General features: G+C 43.6%; 1 protein-coding gene and 1 long non-coding RNA gene across 4 annotated transcripts in view; one reads left to right on the forward strand and one right to left on the reverse strand.

Annotated features, from left to right (window-relative positions):
* LOC135104876 (uncharacterized) overlaps nucleotides 1-20,545 on the reverse strand; it is a 106,402-nt gene that overhangs the window by 52,222 nt on the left and 33,635 nt on the right. The gene's annotated exons all lie outside the window — the stretch shown is intronic.
* LOC135104874 (uncharacterized) lies at nucleotides 5,885-11,768 on the forward strand. 3 transcript variants are annotated; one of them, XM_064012591.1, is made up of 2 exons: nucleotides 5,885-6,038; nucleotides 7,909-11,768. In XM_064012591.1, the coding sequence occupies exon 2, from the start codon at nucleotides 8,320-8,322 to the stop codon at nucleotides 9,100-9,102; it is 783 nt and encodes a 260-aa protein (XP_063868661.1). In that variant the 5' UTR covers nucleotides 5,885-6,038; nucleotides 7,909-8,319; the 3' UTR covers nucleotides 9,103-11,768. The 3 variants fall into 3 exon arrangements, with proteins under 3 accessions (XP_063868661.1, XP_063868662.1, XP_063868663.1); XM_064012592.1 differs by lacking the exon at nucleotides 5,885-6,038 and adding an exon at nucleotides 6,344-6,681; XM_064012593.1 differs by lacking the exon at nucleotides 5,885-6,038 and adding an exon at nucleotides 7,301-7,601.

Raw genomic sequence — 20,545 nt, forward strand, 5'->3', positions numbered from 1 at the left:
AGCATGGGGTAGGCGAAGAGGGACGAGAATGGAGATGTGTAGGGAGAGAGGAAGGCGACCTGAGATACACGTCAGAGGCAGCTCTAGCCAATTACAGCTGGCGTGAAAAAAGGATGACAGATGTCACTGTTGTTAGAAATATAAGAAGGAAAACTGCTTCACCAAGTAGGGAGCCGTCTGTTTATATATATATATATATATATATATATATATATATATATATATATATATATATATATATATATATATATATATATATATATATATATATATATATATATATATATATATATATATATATATATATATATATATATATATATATATTCTCTCTCTCTCTCTCTCTCTCTCTCTCTCTCTCTCTCTCTCTCTCTCTTATGCATAATGGCGTTTAGACACTACCACCACCAACATCAACAAGATAAGCACCCGATAAGAGGAGGAGGATTCTAGCATCGGCAAACCGCACACTCTCAAGGAAGGGGAGGAGCGGCGGGAGAGAAACATGAGTGGGAGATTTAACGAAGGAATAAGGTAAGTTACTAAAAACATGAAAAACACACCATCTTTCAGTACATTGATCTTATGATTTTTTTATCATTCTATTTTTCACCTAATCTTCCAGTCCTAACAATTCTTAAATCAAGGAACCATAGTGAGCTATATACAAATATATACCAATTCTACCTGCGCCGAGCAGTGTTGCCCAAACTGGGGTATGGGAAAATACAATGAACACACACACACACACACACACAACAGAAATTTCCTCGGAATCATTCTAGGGTAACTGCGTGCGAGTGAAGGGAGGGACGGGTACCCAGGAAGGACGCGTATTGAACGTTTACGAGAGCAGTGGTGACTGCTGGAGGACCATCACTGTTGCTCAGTTTTGTCTTAGGCGTCAGATTGTGGGCGTCTGCTTCTGAAAATCACATACAAGCTTACAGACGCAGTTGCTCATTAACGGCAATAATGGATGGATAACTAAAACGTGACAGCTGCAGCTGCCGCAGCAGTAACGCAGATAAGGAAATCAAACGGGTGCAAAGAAAAAAAATACATATATTCCTAATTATCGGCAGTTCAAGGAAGATTATGTGCTTTTTTGGATTTACTGCTTTGAATTCTGATCCTTCGGAAGCTTTGTGCTTCCTTTGTTGGGAGAGGCTGATCAACAGCAGCATGAAACCAGCTCACCTCCAGCGTCACCTGAAAACAAAACATCAGTGTCATGTTGCTAAACCAGCGGAATACTTCAGCGTTCCCCCAAAAAATACTTCAGAAAGCCACCACAACTTTAGCTGTATATATCTCTCTTAATTGCTAAAGCAGAAAAAAAGAGTTTCACTGAAAAAAAAAAAAAAACTTATTTTGCCAGGTGCAGGTACGATGGCTGAAATGATGCTGGATAAAAAGACAACTGATCAACTGAAAACAGTTCCTTTATAACACCAAACTGTCTCTCGCAGGTTTAGTGAAATAAGTGCAGATATTATGGGTCAAGCTGTGAATAAGTTGAAAGCAAACCAGTCTTTTTCACTCCAAGTTGACGAATCAACTGACATCAGTGGACGGGCTCAGCTTGTCTCCTTTGTGAGATGTATTGATAAAGATGATATCAAGTGTTGTGACCCTACATGAAGCACTATATTACGTAAAGAAGAAACAAGAAAAGAAGAAGACAAAATGAAGAGCAAGAAATGAAAAAAAACAAGAAAAAAAGAAAGAAGAGAAGAAAAGAAAGATGAGAAAAGAAAGGAGGAAAGAAGAAAGCATAATGAATAAGAGGAATGGAAGAAATTAAGTAGAGAACAACAAGCCACCAAAAAAGGTAGTTCACACAAGATGTTACCGCCAGAAGGCGTAATCGCAGAAGATGTAAGGACATATAAAGGAAGGAAATAGTTAATTGTAGTAGTGAAGATGGGAAGTAGAGCCAGGCGATGGTGTAGGATGGTACTGAGGTCCGATGTTTATATCCGAAGGTGTCGAGACAGCATTAACGGGGAGATAAGACATAGGGGAGATGAATAATTGTGCTGACTCAAGGGGCCTCCGAGGTTGACCTCTGTCCCTATGACCTGGCAGAGTAGAGGGGCGCTTTATCCCTCCGGTTAGGTCGAGAGGCAGAGGGAAGCCTGCTGTTGTGAGAAGACCTGTACTCTCGTCACTGGTAGAGCGGTGTGGAAAACGGACGGCAAAGTACCTAGGATTGTTCAACAGACCCCGAATGCGTAAGTTGAAGACACAACATTGTTCTACAGGCTTCGATGTTGAGACACTATATACGTTGTGAACCGTAAGGAATGTAATTGTTGCTATACTTATAACCTGTGTATTGACCAATATATGTACTTACGATCCCGAAATCGTTCTTGTCAGGTTTGATCGTAACTGAATAAACTAACGAGTCAACGAAACGGGTCTAGTTCATATCCACTTATCGCATTATGGCGGCAAAACATGAACACCAGTCCCCTGCACAAGGGGGCCTGAGAGCGGAAACAAGGGACCAAAACAACAAACATGAAACGGATCACTGCTACAGGAAAAAGGGGATTAACACAGGATACTGTATCAAGAAGACGGGACGAGAAGGAAGGCGGAACCCGAACATGAGAAGGGAGAAAATAAATTACTGGAAAAAATAGGTCGACCTATGGAAACATATCAACGCCTACATACGCTCCGCCTTAAGCCGCCTTCTCTTATTTTCTGATAGGCCCAAGGTAGTCTGTGATTGGTCAAGAACATTCTCTGAAGGGTCACATGTAGTGTCTGAGTGATGAAAAGGTCAAAAGTAGTGTTTAGTTAGAGGAGCATGTAACACCATACCTAAGGGACGGATCATTTTGCAGAGTCGTTAGGGTATCTTATATCGTGTAATTGTGGAATGATTCAGTAGCAAACGGAGAGGCAGAGGTTCCAGTCTCAAACCAGAGAGGCTGAGACGAGATGGTGCAGCACATCTTGTTGCTTGTAAGTAGAACTTAAGTTTGTGTAATGCAGTCTAGGAAATTGGTTATCTGATGAAGGTAAAAAGGGCAAACTTTATGTGATTTGTAGGATGTCAGTGTGATTTTGATGTTTAGTTGTGGGATGTTGTGTAATGTATTTTCTTGTGTACTGTGTATGACGTTGTTGACATGAATGCTGAAGTTTTACGGTATTAAATGAGTTGCAGTTTGTGACTGAAATAATTGTAAGATCATTTGCAAGTCGTCTGACGGAGAATAATTTTGTACTTAATTAACTAAATATTAAAATGATCAGTGTCTCGTGTCACCCTCGTGGTCACCTATATAATAATTGTTTTGATCTTGCGTGCAACATTACAGGCACGACACAAGGAACACATACTATTTCGAAAAAAAATAGGGCACATAACAGGGGAAGTTATTTTCAATATCATTAATCAGTTCTTCTCTAAAAACAAGGGTTTAGCTGGAAATCTTGCACGAGTATGTGTACAGATGCAGCTGCATCCATGTCCGGGAAGATGAAGGCACTAATGGCAAGGGTTAAGAAAGAAAATCCTGAAGTGGAGTTGACTCATTGCATCATTCATAGAGAATCATTAGCATCAAAGAAAATGAGTTCACAGTTGCACGGGATTCTGAACGATGCCAGCAAAGTAATCAACTTTATAAACTCGAGGCCACTTAATACTCGTCTGTTTCACATGGTACTGTGTGAAAGCATGTGGTCAGAGCACACAGAGCTGCTACTGCATACAGAGGTGCGCTGGCTGTCACGTGGGAGGATATTCGAGTTGCGAGACGAGGTAGCTTTCTTCTTGTCAGAACATGGGTCTCCTTTTGCCACATTTATTTATTTATTTATTTATTTACTTATTTATTTTTTGAAAACACAACTTGTCTTACACAACTGGCACATCTTGCAGACATATTCAGCAAATTGAATGAGTTGAATTTGTCTCAGCAAGGTAACGACACAAACATTTTCAACCTGTATGGCAAAGTTGTTGGTTTTTAAAAGAAAATAGAACTGTTGAAGGAGACATGCTCGGGGGGAGATTTGACGTGCTTTCCTCTGTCAGATGCCTACTTTTCCAATAACAGCTATGATAAGGCACTGTGCAACCGGTCACTGTGGAGCATCTGACCAGCCTTATTAGTGTTTTCAAATATTACTTACAACAGTACACCTGGACAGGGATATTAATCAGCTCTAAAAGAGCGGATTAATAACCCTGTCATTATCTGAAATAATCATTATCTGAAAACGAGAAGAAACTTCCTATTTACCCCCAGGAAACAATGACAGAAGTGTGTGCGGACCGTGGCCTTAAAGTATTGCTTGAGAACTCAAATGTCACTCGCTTCTGGAGCTCTGGGAAGGAGCATCCAGACTTAGGAAAACTGGCTTTAGAAAACTTCTACCATTCTCTGCACTGAGTGTCATCAAATCGAAACAAAGAAACAAACTAAATATCAACCTGGAACAAAGCCTAATCACTACAGTAGCCTCAATACCGCCAAGGATGGAAAAAATCGTAAGTAAACATCAATTCCACGTTTCGCATTAAGTTGTAACTAATTTTCAAGCATTTTTATTATTATTATTATTATTATTATTATTATTATTATTATTATTATTAATATTTTATTATTATTATTACTATTATTATTTTTTTTTTATGTAGGAGGGACACTGGCCAAGGGCAACAAAAATCCAATAAATAAAAAAAGCCCACTGAGATGCCAGTCCCATAAAAGGGTCCAAAGCGGTAGTCAAAAATTGAAGAATAAGTGTCTTGAAACCTCCCTCTTGAAGGAATTCAAGTCATAGGAATGTGGAAATACAGAAGAAGGCAGGGAGTTTCAGAGTTTACCAAAGAAAGGGATGAATGATTGAGAATACTGGTTAACTCTTGCATTAGAGAGATGGACAGAATAGGGGTGAGAGAAAGAAGGTCTTGTGCAGCGAGGCCTCGGGAGGAGGGGAGGCATGCAGCTAGCAAGATCAGAAGGGCAGTTAGCATGAAAATAGCGGTAGAAGACAGCTAGATATGCAACATTGCGGCGATGAGAGAGAGGCTGAAGACAGTCAGTTAGAGGAAAGGAGTTGATGAGACGAAAAGCTTTTGATTCCACCCTGTCTAGAAGAGCAGTATGAGTGGAACCCCCAAGACATGTGAAGCATACTCCATACATGGACGGATAATGCCCCTGTGCAGAGTTAGCAGCTGGGGGGGTGAGAAAAACTGGCGGAGACGTCTCTTTTATTTCAGTACTGTATGATGAACTGAAATTTATTAACCAGCGTCTCTATCATGCAATCCTTTCATATTTAATATAATATTTGCATTATCCTAAATATAATTGAGTTTAATCAGCCGTGTGGGTGCGTAACAGTAGAAGGTAACAAATGGTACAAAAGGCTAAAAAGTTTGGGCAAAACTGCTATATAAGATGATCTGTAAATACCCGTGCCTTCATTTAAAGGTCCTGTGCATTGTGAAACAAACGATGGCGCGTGGCAGGTGCGGGAGGAGAACGTTCAATTTGTTAGCCTGATAATGGGCAAGGCATCGTGAGCGACCCTTGTGAGCCACGTGGGCCGTAAGGCTTACGAAGGCTTGCCCGCTGGACCTGATTCCACTCCCTCCCCTAGCCCCTCCCTCTTTTCGCCCCACCCATACGTATTTCCGCCAGCGTTTCCCAGCAGTCAAGGCGCGGCGGGAATTTTCCATGTCCTGCATTGTTCTGTCATTGTCCTGTGTAGCGGTGAGAAAAAAAATAGAGCTACAATCAATGTTAGAGTATATACAACCTTTCATACCACCACTTCCCGACATCATAAATCACGTGCCTCTCAGGCTGAGATTGTTTAGACGATAATCACAACTGGCAACACACACACACACACACACACAAGCGCCAGGCTATCCTGGGAAGCCGAGGAGTCTCAAGAGGCGGCGGGATGACTCCGAAACCAGTACTACCCCGCAGCGGCAGACTCCAACAAGCTGCCCGGAGTGTCGGAGGTGCTGCTTCTGCTTGTCTGAACAGGTATGGCAAGGCGCGAGGTGAGCGGAACTGTGGTGAATCTGGTGCAGTGGTTTTCAAGCGTTGTTGGTTAGTGGCGCAATTCTACAGCTTGCCCTCTGACAGAGCAACAAGGATATTCAGTAACACTTCTGCCCGTACCTACCTTGATTATTTTTAAATGGCTCTATATAGTAAAAGTTACACGGATTTTTCTTTTTTTTTTCTTTTATGGTTCTGGTGACTGATTAAAATTATTCCTACGTTATCAACAGGAGAAACACTCGTGAGAACCCGGCTAATTATTTCTGCGACCTTTGAAAATAGTCATGTTGAGTGAACAAAGCGTTTCTGAACACGTGCCTGACTCTGTGTAGTAGGTGCAATGTAGGCTTGCTGAAAGACACGTTTAAAAACACAAGTTTACGAATAACTAGTCTAGCGACACTCTAATCTCGGAGTATGGGGGAGTAGGAAGGAACACTGCAGCGCATCGGAATGTCAAGGATGTGGTAAGGTGCTTATAGTGACTTGTTGTGTGTGTGTGTGTGTGTGTATGTGTGTGTGTGTGTGTGTGTGTGTGCAATGAGCCGCTCCATCAGTCGATGGCGGCTGTGGTGTTGTGGTGCTTTGTGCTGGTGGAGTGCTATAGTGTGGTAGTGACGTTGTAATGCCACTGTGTTGTTCTCCTTTTATATAATGTGGTGTGATGCAGCTAAATGTTCCCCTTGTGTTGTGTTGTACTGGTGTGGTGTTACAGTAGTAGTGCTTAGCTTGTGTTGTGATGCCAGTGTTCTCTTATATAACGAGGCGTGGTGCAGCTCAGTGTTCCTTGTTTGTGTTCGTGACTTTGGGCGCCTGATATGAGAAAACATTAATTAACTCTTATCAGTGTGCAGAAAAGGGATATACTAATTAACCAGCAGCAACAACATTATTATTATTATTATTATTATTATTATTATTATTATTATTATTATTATTATTATTAGTTGTAGTAGTAGTAGTAGTAGTAGTAGTAGCAACATCACTAAGTATGAAGTTCTCTTAATATAATTTGTTCAACCTTCTAAGTCACCTTTTCTTATTACACTTACAGGACCTTAAATATTTACCTCACGTCAGACAGTCATGAAATAGCCAAGTCAACCCCCTCACCTCTCTCTCTCTCTCTCTCTCTCTCTCTCTCTCTCTCTCTCTCTCTCTCTCTCTCTCTCTCTCTCTCTCTCTCTCAAGTACGTAGCACCACGACCCTCGCCACAGCTTACACAGCAGTCACGGGGTTGGGTGGCCAGGGTGTGGGAAAGGCTGCTAACTAATGGAATAACTCTGCCTCGGGTGGTGTCGTGACGTGTTCATGAGTCAGGGTGGCCGCCGCACCTCACCCAGTCAGCTGTGCCGGTGTGATATGCGGAATACTTTGAACAAGGGGGGGGGGGGTGCTTGGGGTTACGCAGGATTGTTATCAAGGCCGCCACTCTACCTGCCTACCATCTTGCCACATTGTCTCCTTGCCTTCCTGCCTCCCTGCCACCCTACCACTGCATGAAGCTTGACGTGCATTTCAATGTTTATTTTCTTCTTTCGGTAATGTATGTTTGATGTTTTGTTCATAGAGCTGTTTTCAGTAGTGGTAACAGTAGTAGTAGTAGTAGTAGTAGTAGTAGTAGTAGTAGTAGTAGTAGTGTAGTAGTAGTAGTAGTAGTAGTAGTAGTAATAGTAGTAGTAGTAGTAGTAGTAGTAGTAGTAGTAGTAGTAGTAGTAGTAGTAGTAAGAGCGTGACTATCACTGTTTTCACTACTATCACGAGAAATCAGTACAAGCATGAATCAACTGGTGCCTGTGCATACAAGGTGTATGCTGAGTGTGACGACTCCTTGCTTTATGCCAACAGGTGTGATGAATGCAGTGTGTGGGGCGGTGGTGCAGCACAGACACAGCCACAGCCACAGCTTCTCTGCCACAGCCTCTGCTAGTAGGCGCCGGTGAACGCAGAGCAGTGTTAGTTGTCTGGGATGAATAACTGATCCTCAAGTGATAAACAGTAAAATAACCACACCAGCCATCACCAATAACTGACAACACACTGGGAGCAGAAAGATATAGAGGCACACTGGCACACTGACACAACATGGTGACTGCATTACGGTGAACTATCAGCCACGGTCACGAGGGCACCGGGCGAGGGGCAACGCTCGAGTCATCAGTTACCACGTGTGTGATTTGTGCTGTCAAAAGTGACGTGACGTGACGAAACAGTGAAGTGGCGAGCAGTAAGAGTCAAGAAACTGCGCGGAGGACCAGCATGGCGGAGGGAGGGTGCACGGGTGTCCTGGTGAGCAGTGGCAGGGGGCACGACACGCGCTGCCTAAAGACAATTCCCTTAGTGAGCATGTCGCAGAAGTCAAAGAGCAGCACCGCCAAGGCCAAGGGCGCGCGGTGCATCAGACAGCTGCGGGAGGTCAGGTTGGAGCAGAACGCCCCGCTGGTCCCGAAGCATCTGGCTGAAGCACACATAGATGATGAAGAAGAGATGGACCAAACATCGACAATGCAGAGCCTCAAGATGCGTCTGGCGAACCTGGCGGCGGAATTCCTGGCCGCTGAGACAGACGCAGGGGGATTGTGTGGCGCCTCCACCAGCACTACGACGATAGGCGGTGGCGGTGGTTGGGATGGTGCAAGCTGCAGCCAAGGCCCCGCCACGGTACGCAGTGAGAGAGAGATCGAAGAAGCAGTGGAGACGCTGCAGAGCCTCAGGACTCGCCTGCTGAGTCTCAAGGCAGATATCACAGAGGATGAAGACCTCAGCGGCAGGGCGACGACGCCTTGTGGTAGTGGTGGCAGCCAGTCACCACCCGCAATACCCAAAGCGTCGGAGAACACGTCAACACGGAAACACAACTCCCTCCTCAACTCACGGTGCGGTGCTGAGGGTAACCAACGTGGTGAGACGATGGATGCGCAGCCACAACGAGGGCAGGCTGCGGGGTGGTCCACGGTGGGACATCATGCAGCCTCCCCAGTGACATGGCTGGGCAGAACTACGCGCCCCAACGATGTCTTCTGGAACTTGAGTGAACAATAGAGGTGCGGGGAGGCGAGGAGACCACTGGGCCTTCCCCGGGGCAATGCCAGGTGACGGTGGTGCCAGGCTTGTACAAGCTGGTGCTGGCTGGCTGCCTTAGTCTGGCCCACAACTCACAGTACTTAAAAGAGCTTGCTGTGCAGAAAAGGGATTCGGCAACAAGTACTGATGTATACCTGTGTGGCGAGGAGATGGTGACAGACCTGCAGAGGCCGCGCGTGGCAGCTGACGATGTGATGGGCCTGCAGGAGGTGGGCGATGGTGCAGTAGTGAGTGAATGGCTCTTGTCTGCCAGACGAACTGGACCTGACCCGGGGTGTGCCCAGCGTAGCGTCCACAGCAGCAGAGCGAGGACGAAGCGCACACATCCCGGAAGCGTCACGGAGCACCGCCAGGGACGAGGTGTGGTGGTCAAGACAATTGTGGTCGAGACTTGTACACCTGACGAGGGAAGTACAAGCCCCAGGGGAGGCCACTTCCGGGCGACACTCAGCCCACTGGACGAGGCACCCACGGGGGAGCAATGGTGGGGCGGGGAGAGAGCAGCTCCTGCACCAGCTGTCGCCTGCCCACTGAGGTAACTAAACAAGTCAGAACATTCGCCCCGCCCCAAGAAGCGGTGACGGGGGGGGCAGAGAAACGCAAGGGAGTGGAGAGCAGGAATGTACCAGGAGTCCTCGCCTTCAATAAGCATAAGACAAGGAAGACCGTCTTCCTTGATGTGACCCGTGTGACCCAAAGACCCGACACTCCAGCCATGTGCCGAGCGTACCTGGCTGGTGAGTGAGACTGATCGATGTACATAATTTTAAGAGTGACTAGGGCCAGCATATGATAAGTTTAGGTTAAGCAGACTTTAACTGTCATCAGATTGTTATTGCAGGCGGTAGCACTCTTTAAGAGATTATACAAAGATTAGACAAAGATGTAACGCGGACATATGTGAATGTATTATACAGGCAGTGCCATGTGTAGGATTACTGGCTTCTTGCAGCGCCCCTCACGTTCTGATTGGTTACGGCTGAAGCGCACCACACTTACGTAGTACCTCGTCATGTGGAAGAGGATAATTTTTATGTACTCGTGTTAAACTAGTATTAGGCAGAGATGGAGGCGGACAAGCAGGACAGGTTGTTATCATTAGCTCATCCTAAAACGTGTAGCCGATCCTTAGGTGAGTTCCAATTGTCTTAAGGAATTAGCGAATAGAGAGACGTGCAGACAAAGCAAACATACGAAAGCTCTCCCTTCAATTGTAGGGTGCAGGCAGCATAGAAAACGGCCTGTCCATGTGAGAAACAATGAAGGGGAGACTGAGGTAGCATAGAAAACGGACTTAAGATGGGCCCTACTAATGAAATGTTAAAGACACAGGTGGTGGGGATACAAGGGAATACAAAGGAAAGCAAAACAGCAACAGACAAGAGAGACAACAACATAACAGAAGGCTCCTCCTCCACCACTCCCTCCAGCTTGCGCTGGCATGGAAATAGTTGGGAAAAGTACCATGCAGTATGGAAAAACTGACGTGGAATTTTCATAGGAAAGGATGAAAGGAAGTTCTACTATTCACCCTACGGTGAACTCTATGCGCCTATCTGAAAGTTAATACAATTTATAATAAAACTGGTGTCTGCAAAATAAGAGTTTATTAGTGAATTTAGTAATTATTCGGACAAGAAGAGAGCTTGTTGGGGATTTGCTTTTAAATATTTGTCTATTTTATTTTTGAATAATTCAATAGAATTGCTGTTTACGATTTCTGCAGGAAGTTTATTCCATATATTCATTGTAGGATTGAAGAAAAAATGTTTGGCCTCGAGGGATTTAACACGTTTGGGTATAATTTTGAATCCATTATTTCTTGTTAGGTTAGAATGATCAATGGTAAAATATTTATTTGCATCAAGGTTACTATATCCTTTAAAATTTTTGAACACTTCAATTAGGTCTCCTCTTATCCAGCGCTTTGTTAAACTAAATAGGTTTAGTTCTTCCAGTCGTTCCTCATACGGTTTATTACGCAATCTTGGAATCATCTTTGTGACTCTACGCTGTATTTTTTCTAGTTTTCAGTCTTTTTTTTTGTGAAGAACTGTACACAGTATTCTAGTGAGGGCGCACCAGTGAGTTATATAAGGCAAGTATAACCTTTTCTAATTTATTTTCAAAGGTTCTTCCAATGAACCCAGCTAATTTATTTGCCGTCTTTACCGTTTCTGTGCAGTGTTGACTCGGCTCTAGGTCTTTTGACACAACGACACCAAGATCTTTTTCTTTATCAGCACTTGACAGTGGCATGTTATTCATTACATATCTCGCCTGAACATTGTTGCTTCCGATATTTTTTTACTTTTTTACTTTTTTACTTTACTTTTTTACACTTTTCTATATTGAATCTCATCTGCCATTTCCTGCCCAGATTGTTAGTTTATTGAGGTCACACTGCAGTTCCTGCCATTGTGACACAGACGTTACTTTATTTGTTATTTTGGTATCGTCTGCAAATTTACTTATTTTGCAATTGATCCCCTTCATCAATATCATTAATGTATATGCAGGAGTGTCGAAATGAAGATGTTATATCCTTAACGCAGACAACTGAAATTTATATTGTACTTTATAATATGCATTGTATTTAATAAGTAAAGGATAAACTTTTATTATCACGGTGTTCAATTACAACCTTTTTACTCCTGGAAGAACGTTTAGGCGTTGGAAATTACCCGTGAGCTGCGTTGCCATGTCCTCTACAGGATCAATTATCGGCTTTCCACACCTTGGTGGAAAGGACAGACGACCTTTCTGTGACTGGCAGATGAATTAGTAGGAGAGGTCTAACCCCCCCCCCCCCTCTCTCTCTCTCTCTCTCTCTCCTCTCTCTCTCTCTCTCTCTCTCTCTCTCTCTCTCTCTCTCTCTCTCTCAATCACAAACACACACACACACACACACACACACACACACACACACACACACACACAGACTAACAGACTTGTTTATGACGTCACACTATGTAACTCTCTCTCTCTCTCTCTCTCTCTCTCTCTCTCTCTCTCTCTCTCTCTCTCTCTCTCTCTCTCTCTCAATCACACACACACACACACACACAGAGAGAGAGAGAGAGAGAGAGAGAGAGAGAGAGAGAGAGAGAGAGAGAGAGAGAGAGAGAGAGAGAGAGAGAGAGGAGAGAGAGAGAGAGAGAGATGGAGAGAGAGAGAGAGAGAGAGAGAGAGAGAGAGTAGAGAGAGGAGAGAGAGAGAGAGAGAGAGAGAGAGAGCTTTCCTGTAGAGGCCTCTGTTCCACAGGGGTCAGTTCTGGGACCCATACTGTGGAACATTTACTTCAATGACCTCCTTCAGAGTGTTCCATCAGCCAGTGCGTACGCAGACTACTGCACCCTCTCTTTGACCTACGAGAGAGGGGAGGCGCAGGCCGCAGTGCAGTCTGCCAACGCACTGCCCTCAGACATCATGGCCTGGGGCGACCGGTGGCAAGTCAAGTTTGCCCCCGAAAAGACTCAGGTGGTATCCCGCTCTCACGAGGACGCGCGTGAGGTGCGTGGAAAGCTGAAGATGGAAGACAACAACATCCCTCTACAGGACAGCGTAAAACATCCTTGGCGTGGAGTTGGATTCGCGGCTGCTCTTCGACCGTCACCTCGAGGACGTGGCCCGAAAAGCGTCTCAGAAGGTGACATATTTGCGGCGTCTGAGGCACCTCCTTGACTCCGATGGCCTCCTGACCCTGTACAAGGCTCAGGTCAGGCCCATCATGGAGTACGCGCCGCTCACGTGGATGTCCAGTGCCCGATGTCATCTCAACTTGCTGGACAAAGTGCAAAGGATGGCAGAGCGCCTCATCAGTGGCGCCAGACAGACGCAGCCTCGCCAGCAACTGTGGCGGCAGCGACAACAGCAGCAGCAGCAGCAGATACAGGAGGATGGGCCGGTGCTGAGGGACACTCTGGATCATCGCTGGAAAGTTGCAGCGCTGACAGTGCTTCATAAGGCGCAGATCCAGAATGTTCCTCACCTAGCAGATCTGAGGGCTACCTGGAGGAGATCTGAGCGCAATACGAGAACGGTATTGACCAACGATCTCCTCTTGAAGGTGCCAAGGTCTCGCTCCAGCACCCACCAACGGGCCTTCTCCGCCACTGTAGTGTGGTGGAACACCCTCACGGCTGTGGTGGACGTACGACGTCTGTCCACACAGCAGATGAAAGTATCCACACACAAGTGGTTACGCCCTCAGACTCTCAACCCCCCCATAAGAAAGACACAAAAATATGGTCGTGTCTGACCTCCAGTGAACTTAACATATAGATACATATGACCTCTATTATAAAAACTGTATATATATAACCATATAATTTTCTAGTTTATTAATCTATTTAATTGCTTATCATTTATACATTGATTTAATCACTGGTTACATACATATGCCTATACATCTTAGCAAAATATTAATATCTATTATGCCACAAACAGTAATGCTTTAAAATAGTTATACACGACTAAGATAATTTTAGCAAAGGCCACAATGAACATGTGTGTTTAATAGTTTAAATAAAAGAGAGAGAGAGAGAGAGAGAGAGAGAGAGAGAGAGAGAGGAGAGAGAGAGAGAGAGAGAGAGAGAGAGAGAGAGAGAGAGAGAGAGAGAGAGAGAGAGAGAGAGAGAGAGAGAGAGAGAGAGAGAGAGAGAGAGAGAGAGAGAGAGAGAGAGAGAGAGAGAGAGAAGAGGGGGATGGAAGGGGATGTGGATGGAAGAAGGTAAGGAAGGAGGAAAGCAAAGGTGATGAGGCAGCTTAGACCCAGTTCTCAAATTTCACGGGGACGCCAGTCAGGTCACCACTTCCCTCCATCAACTAGAGTATTTATGAAGTATTCTTTTATAACATACATTAATAAATTATGTACATATCTGCATTATATATATATATATATTATATATATATATATATATATATATATATATATATATATATATATATATATATATATAATATATATATATATATATATATATATTATAATATATATATATATATATATATATATATATATATATATATGTATATATATCACTTCCCTAGGTGAGAATGACACTGAATCATTATTCACAACAAACATTTCTTAAATGTTACGTTTAATAAATTAGATTAGACAGTGGTACTTTCATAAACAGTAGATGTGTGTGTGTGTGTGTGTGTGTGTGTGTGTGTGTGTGTGTGTGTGTGTGTGTGTGAGAGAGAGAGAGAGAGAGAGAGGGAGAGAGAGAGAGAGAGAGAGAGAGAGAGAGAGAGAGAGAGGTGGAGTTAGACCTCTCCTACTATCTCACCTGCCAATCATAGAAAGGGTGTGGGTGGGGCCTGTTTGGGGGGTATCGCCGGCTCAGGTGTCATCCAACAGGTACTACCTCTTCACTTACTACTCTCTCTCTCTCTCTCCTCTCTCCTCTCTCTCTCTCTCTCTCACAATGTATACATATGTATATATTGTGTGATTTTGTGTGAATCAGACATTTTCCTATAATTAATTTATTTCGTGTTTAGACTTCTTTCCCTCACCACCTTTGAGGAAAAGTAAAGGCGCTTGGGCGTAGCTTCCATCATGGGCGGCCTGCGAGGGGACTGACTCCTGAGAGGCTGGACCACCCCCTGACCCCTCTCTCTGACCTGACCCTACCGATAAGCACCCCGGGTGCTCGATCTACATGACAACGCCACAGAGCTATGTTGTTAAATGTCGTTATATTTATGTAAAATCCAAACTACCTATGATCTTGAAAGCCGAAGTATTTGTAGCAGTGCATGGTTTGATGATCTAAACAATCCATACTTCATACTTATTTCAATGAAAAGTATAAAGAATTGTTATAATCAAGAAAGACTGTGTGGCGTGGTAGAGCAACTAACTAGGCTCGGCGAACGCCTGAAACGTTAACAGTAAAATAGTATAGTATCATAGTCTTATTCTTTGCCCATTGCCAGTAGTAGCAGTAAGTGTTAAGTAAGTAAGGGTTCACAATTGGCAATTCGCTGCTGAATTGCCAGCCGCCGCGAGCCGCGCTGCCCCGCCTGCTGGATTTTTGGTGCCTGGCGGCTGGAATTGCCAGCCGCGCCAAGACAGACAGGTTGTCTTGTCCAGCCGCGCGCTGCTTTGTTTACATCGTGTTCTCGGGAAGAGTTGTGGAAGATGTGTTCGAGGGCAGAAAAGTTAATGCTGGAGCCAGTGGGGCACCGACGCCATCTCTGGGACCCTATATATATATATATATATATATATATATATATATATATATATATATATATATATATATATATATATATATATAATATATATATATATATATATATATATATATATAAAATTTTTTTATTATTTATTTATTTATTTTCTTTGGTGCCCGAAGGCAGCTAAAGGATTTTAGACCAGCACGGTGACGCGAATCGTTTATTGCCCTGAAGACATGCGTAATAAACATAAGACGTGCGTAGCACTGCTAACCACTGAGTACTGTATCGACATAACGCATCACTAATCACGGATTCGTGATACATGGATTAGGGCAGTCAACTCCTCGTAATACAGATGTGGAACTCACGTGTCTGGGGTCTTAAGGAGGCCTGTCACCAAGCAACACCTGTGTCTATATTGTAGTGCTCCGATCTTTCCTGGAGTAGTCACACCCGAACTCGGTGGCGGTACAAAGGAATCTGTTCCTCCGGGCTTCGTCCCTGCGGTCCCTCGGCGCCTCACGCCTGCCCTTACCCTTAGGTCAGCGATAGTTCCCGGGTGACCCATTCCTCAACAGAGGTCCCTCTGTGTCTTATCTACCCTACGCACCATGTCATCAGCCACATAAACACGACCGTCACTACCTCTACAGCTAAGCTCTCCACAGGTAGTTCCTCTCACACAACTTTTACTGCAATGAACTACTATAATGAAACCAATTTCCTTAATCTCTACTCTAATTAAGTCAGTTTCTTTAGTGTAAGCCATGCTTCATATTAGTCTGTCACCACCAGCCTCACAGGACCTTGTGAGGCGACACATTTACTTAACCCTTTATAGCACTAGAAACTTAATATACTAATTCACTTTAACTCTCATAACACAGAACATGTTATTTAGCATACGCTTTTTCAATAACAACCTCTTTCATCCGATCGGCGGTAACAATGTGTATATATATATATATATATATATATATATATATATATATATATATATATATATATATTATATATATATATATATATATATATATACCTTCCTTCTTGATAAGGAGAGTGACAAGCTGCAGGAGACGATGGTACTGCTCCCTGTTGAGGAGTATTCACTGTCTTATGATGGTGTCTTGGTCTTTCACGCTCAGCTCAAGCAAAAGTGTCGTAGACACTCCTTTCGTCTCTTTTATTCAGCCAGGGACGTGTCAACAGGCGTTTTCTTTCCCGTTTTAACTTCCAGTACGCTAAAAAAAATGCAACCATCACTTCGGCATCATCGCTGGAGGAAGACATCTTGCTGGGTTGCTGTTTGTTTATATTCATTTGCCGCCAACCGGCCGCCCCTTCCCAGCCGCCTGTGTGAACGTACACAGGATTTATTGCCAGGTATTGCCAGCTTGTGGCGGGTGGCAATTCAGCAGCGAACTGCCAAGTGTGAACCAGCCTATAGTGTACCCGCCTCAAAGTCTTGGCAAATAAAGGTTCCTTCTCTCACTCCCTGTGCATGGTGGGGCTTTCAGGCTGTCTCATGATAAACTTTCGTATAAACATTGATGTCAATGCTGAATTTACCTTCATAGATACGTACAGAAGCTACGGTGTCCAGGGGGGTCAATTTCACCTGACCTCTTCCTCCCTCCTCTCTCTCTCTCTCTCTCTCTCTCTCTCTCTCTCTCTCTCTCTCTCTCTCTCTCTGGATGGATGGAAATAATTAGGCATATTTTATAGCGGGGCTGCTTTTTGCAGCTTCCCTTGTTTTCTTATATTCTTCTTCAAAGTGACAGTGTTAGAGCGATATTTGGGGTTTGTGCAGGTGAGGGGAAGTGACAGTCTTCAAAGTTTTGTTTCTTTATATCTACAGATTGCACACATTTATGGACTGTGACTATAAATTGGTCTCGGCTTTCTCGTATTTGGGATGAGTCTGTGGTCCATAAATCCCAATCCGTCACTTTATTGTATAAGGGAACTGCGAGCCTGGCTGCTTATCAACACTTCAGATTATGACACTCAGCAATTCCCAAATTAGTGGTTTGGCTGCCGCTGCACATGACTCGGCAGTATAAACTCAACTTATCCAGCTACACACATTCTTACTGCTCTCTCTCACCTCGGCTGCTCCTCGCCACTAACAAGTATACATAAAAACATAGCAATGCCTTACGACAGGATGTAAATTTATTGCAACTGTATTCAAGATAATCAGCAAAATTGCATTATTAATTTAGAGGAAAATGATGTAACTCATTAATCATGTGCAACAGATATGAGGCAAAATTAAAGTACTTACAGAAAGCTCTTTAACATTCAAACGATGATGAGAGGCAATAAATTTGACCGCTACTATTCCCGAGAGACTTAGGCCAGGTATAATATTGTGCACTGGGGGATGAAGACCAGGGTAGCGAGTTAGCCGAGGACTCAAACCCCACTTCTCAATACGAAATGGGCTTATGTGAAACTAGAAAGGGAATACAGCGTAGTAATAGTAGTAGTAGTAGTAGTAGTTCACGCAGGTCATTGACAGGTAATGTGAGTTTCTTAATGGCTGAGTGAAGATGTAGGAGGCTTCATAGCAAGGTCTTTTTATCAGGGCGTGCTGGATCGTGTGGTGGGTGTGTGACGCAAGTGTATGACGGTGTTGCGTGTGTGTTGTGTGTGTGTGTGCTGACCTGCAGGCGATGTAGTGGCGGTGTAGGTGTTGTTGATGTGGTGGTGGTAGTGTTGTTGTTGTTGTTGTTGTTGTTATTGATGTGGATGATGATAATGGTGGTGATGATGATGATGATGATGATGATGATGATGATGATGATGATGATGATGATGTTGTTAATAATGTTGTTGTTGTTGTTGTTGTTGTTGTTGTTGTTGTTGTTGTTAATGTTAATGAAGTTGCTGTTGGTGGTGGCGGTGGTGGTGGTGGTGGCATTGCTGCTGATGTTGTTGATATTGCTATTGTTGTTATTTGTGGACTAAGTTGTTACTGTTTATTATTATTATTATTATTATTATTATCATTATTATTATTATTATTATTATTTAAACATCACAGACTTAAGGGATAAAAATAACAATGAAATCACACAAAAAGGATCCGTGTTCTGAATTTAATTAAGCTAAAAATTATCACGGTCCTCTGTCATGTATTTTACAGCTAGCCCTGTAATAGTAGTAGTAGTAGTAGTAGTAGTAGTAGTAGTAGTGGTAATTGTTGTTGTTGAAGTAGTCGTTGTTGTCGTTCTTGTGGCTGTTGAAGATGATCCAACATCAACAACAACAACAACAACAACAACAACAACAACAACAACAACAACAATTCTTTCGTGAAGGAGCATGCTTTTGGGAGAGAGAGAGAGAGAGAGAGAGAGAGAGAGAGAGAGAGAGAGAGAGAGAGAGAGAGAGAGAGCAACCACCACCGTCACCACCACAACAACTACTGAAGCAAGCCTTCACTTCCAGGAAGCACCCCCAACACTACCCTCCCTCAAACACCCACACCTCTCCCCAAACTTCTTCCCCTCCCCTCCCTCGCCCTCTTCCTCAGTATCAGCCAGCCTCCGGAAGGTGAACCGGCTCCCTCTCTCCCTCTCACCGTCTTCCCCTCTTCCTCCTCCACCTCCTCCACCTCCTCCACCTCCTCCACCTCCTCTCTCAGCAAAACCACTCTAATATTTCTTTGTTACAATTCTATAAGGCGAGAGAGAGAGAGAGAGAGAGAGAGAGAGAGAGAGAGAGAGAGAGAGAGAGAGAGAGAGAGAGAGAGAGAGAGAGAGAGAGAGAGAGAGAGAGAGAGAGAGAGAGAGAGATTCCCTTTTCTTCGTTTGTCTATCCTTCTCTTTCTTTTCTTCAACTCTTCCTCTTCTTCCTTTTTACGTAACATATCCTTCTATCTGTCTGTCTGTTATTGCATTTTCTTTACCGCTTGTACAATCTTCCTTCCTTCCTTCCTTCTTTTTCTTCCTTTGTTCGTTGCTTTCCCTCTTTTATCCTATTCTAAAATGCTGCCTCCTCATTCTTTCTTCCTTCCCTCTGCCACTTATTAAAATTTTCTTCGTTCTTCTCATACTCTGTTCGTTGCATCTCCTTTTCCTATTTCTTAAGCTACCTTCTTTTCCTTTCTTCCTTCGCTCTATTACTGAATTTTCCTCCTTTTTTTATATAGTTTCTTTTCTTCTATTCGTTACGCTTCCTTTCTCTAATACTGCATTCTTTTTCTTTCTTCCTTCGATCTATCCCTGATTTTTCTTTCATTTCTTAATATCGTTTACTCCTAATTTCTTCCTATATTCGCTATTTACCTTCTTTATTTTCCCTAATACTGCCTTTTTAAATGATTTCTTCCTTCGTTCTGTCACTGAATTTTCTCCCTTTCTTCATATCGTTTCCTGCTCCTTTCCTTCCCATGTTCAGTTTATGGGAGGCGGTGGTCCAGTGGTCATCTTTTAGCCACGGTAATCTCGGGCACTTGTGTTGAATCTCCTTGGAGGGTTGTCATTTCTCAAGCTATCTCCGAGTGACCAAAGAACACCGGCATGCTTCCTGTCAGTCTTATCTTCGAGGGCGACCACATAGGGGAGGTCTGGGGGAAGGCACGAATCTACAAAGGCGTCACTCTACTGCCAAGGTCTGCCTCCGCCATCACTGAAGGAAGAGGCGGTGACAAACTAATGCCCGTATTCAGAAACAGTTTGCTCTCTCACCACGACTATTTTCAAAGGCCACAGGGATGATTAGCCGGGTTCTCAAGAGTGTTTTTCCTGTTAATAATATAAAAAATCTAATTAGTATGTCACTAGAATTGTAAAATCTCCTTAAAAACTTCTGTAGCTACATTTAGAGACTTTTGAATGTAGTAGATTTGTCGCGCAGATGTGTTCCAGAATGCGGAACAACCCTCCATGAATATAAGAGGGCGGCTCTTTATAAGAAACACAAGAGCTGCAGCGGCATTGCCTACCACAGATATATAAGCCAAGGTCATGAAAAAAAAGAGAGAGAACAAAAATAATGCTAGGTTGATATTCACTCACTCTCTCTCTCTCACACACACACACACACACACACACACACACACACACACACACACACACACACACACACACACACACACACACACACACACACACAAACGAACGCAAATACAGGTTGGTCTGCTCTGATCTAATTGTTAATTCATCGCTGCGATTGAACGTCACTGAGTTCCGAG

Source organism: Scylla paramamosain, chromosome 11 (assembly GCF_035594125.1).
Source record: "Scylla paramamosain isolate STU-SP2022 chromosome 11, ASM3559412v1, whole genome shotgun sequence".
Classification (NCBI taxonomy): domain Eukaryota; kingdom Metazoa; phylum Arthropoda; class Malacostraca; order Decapoda; family Portunidae; genus Scylla; species Scylla paramamosain.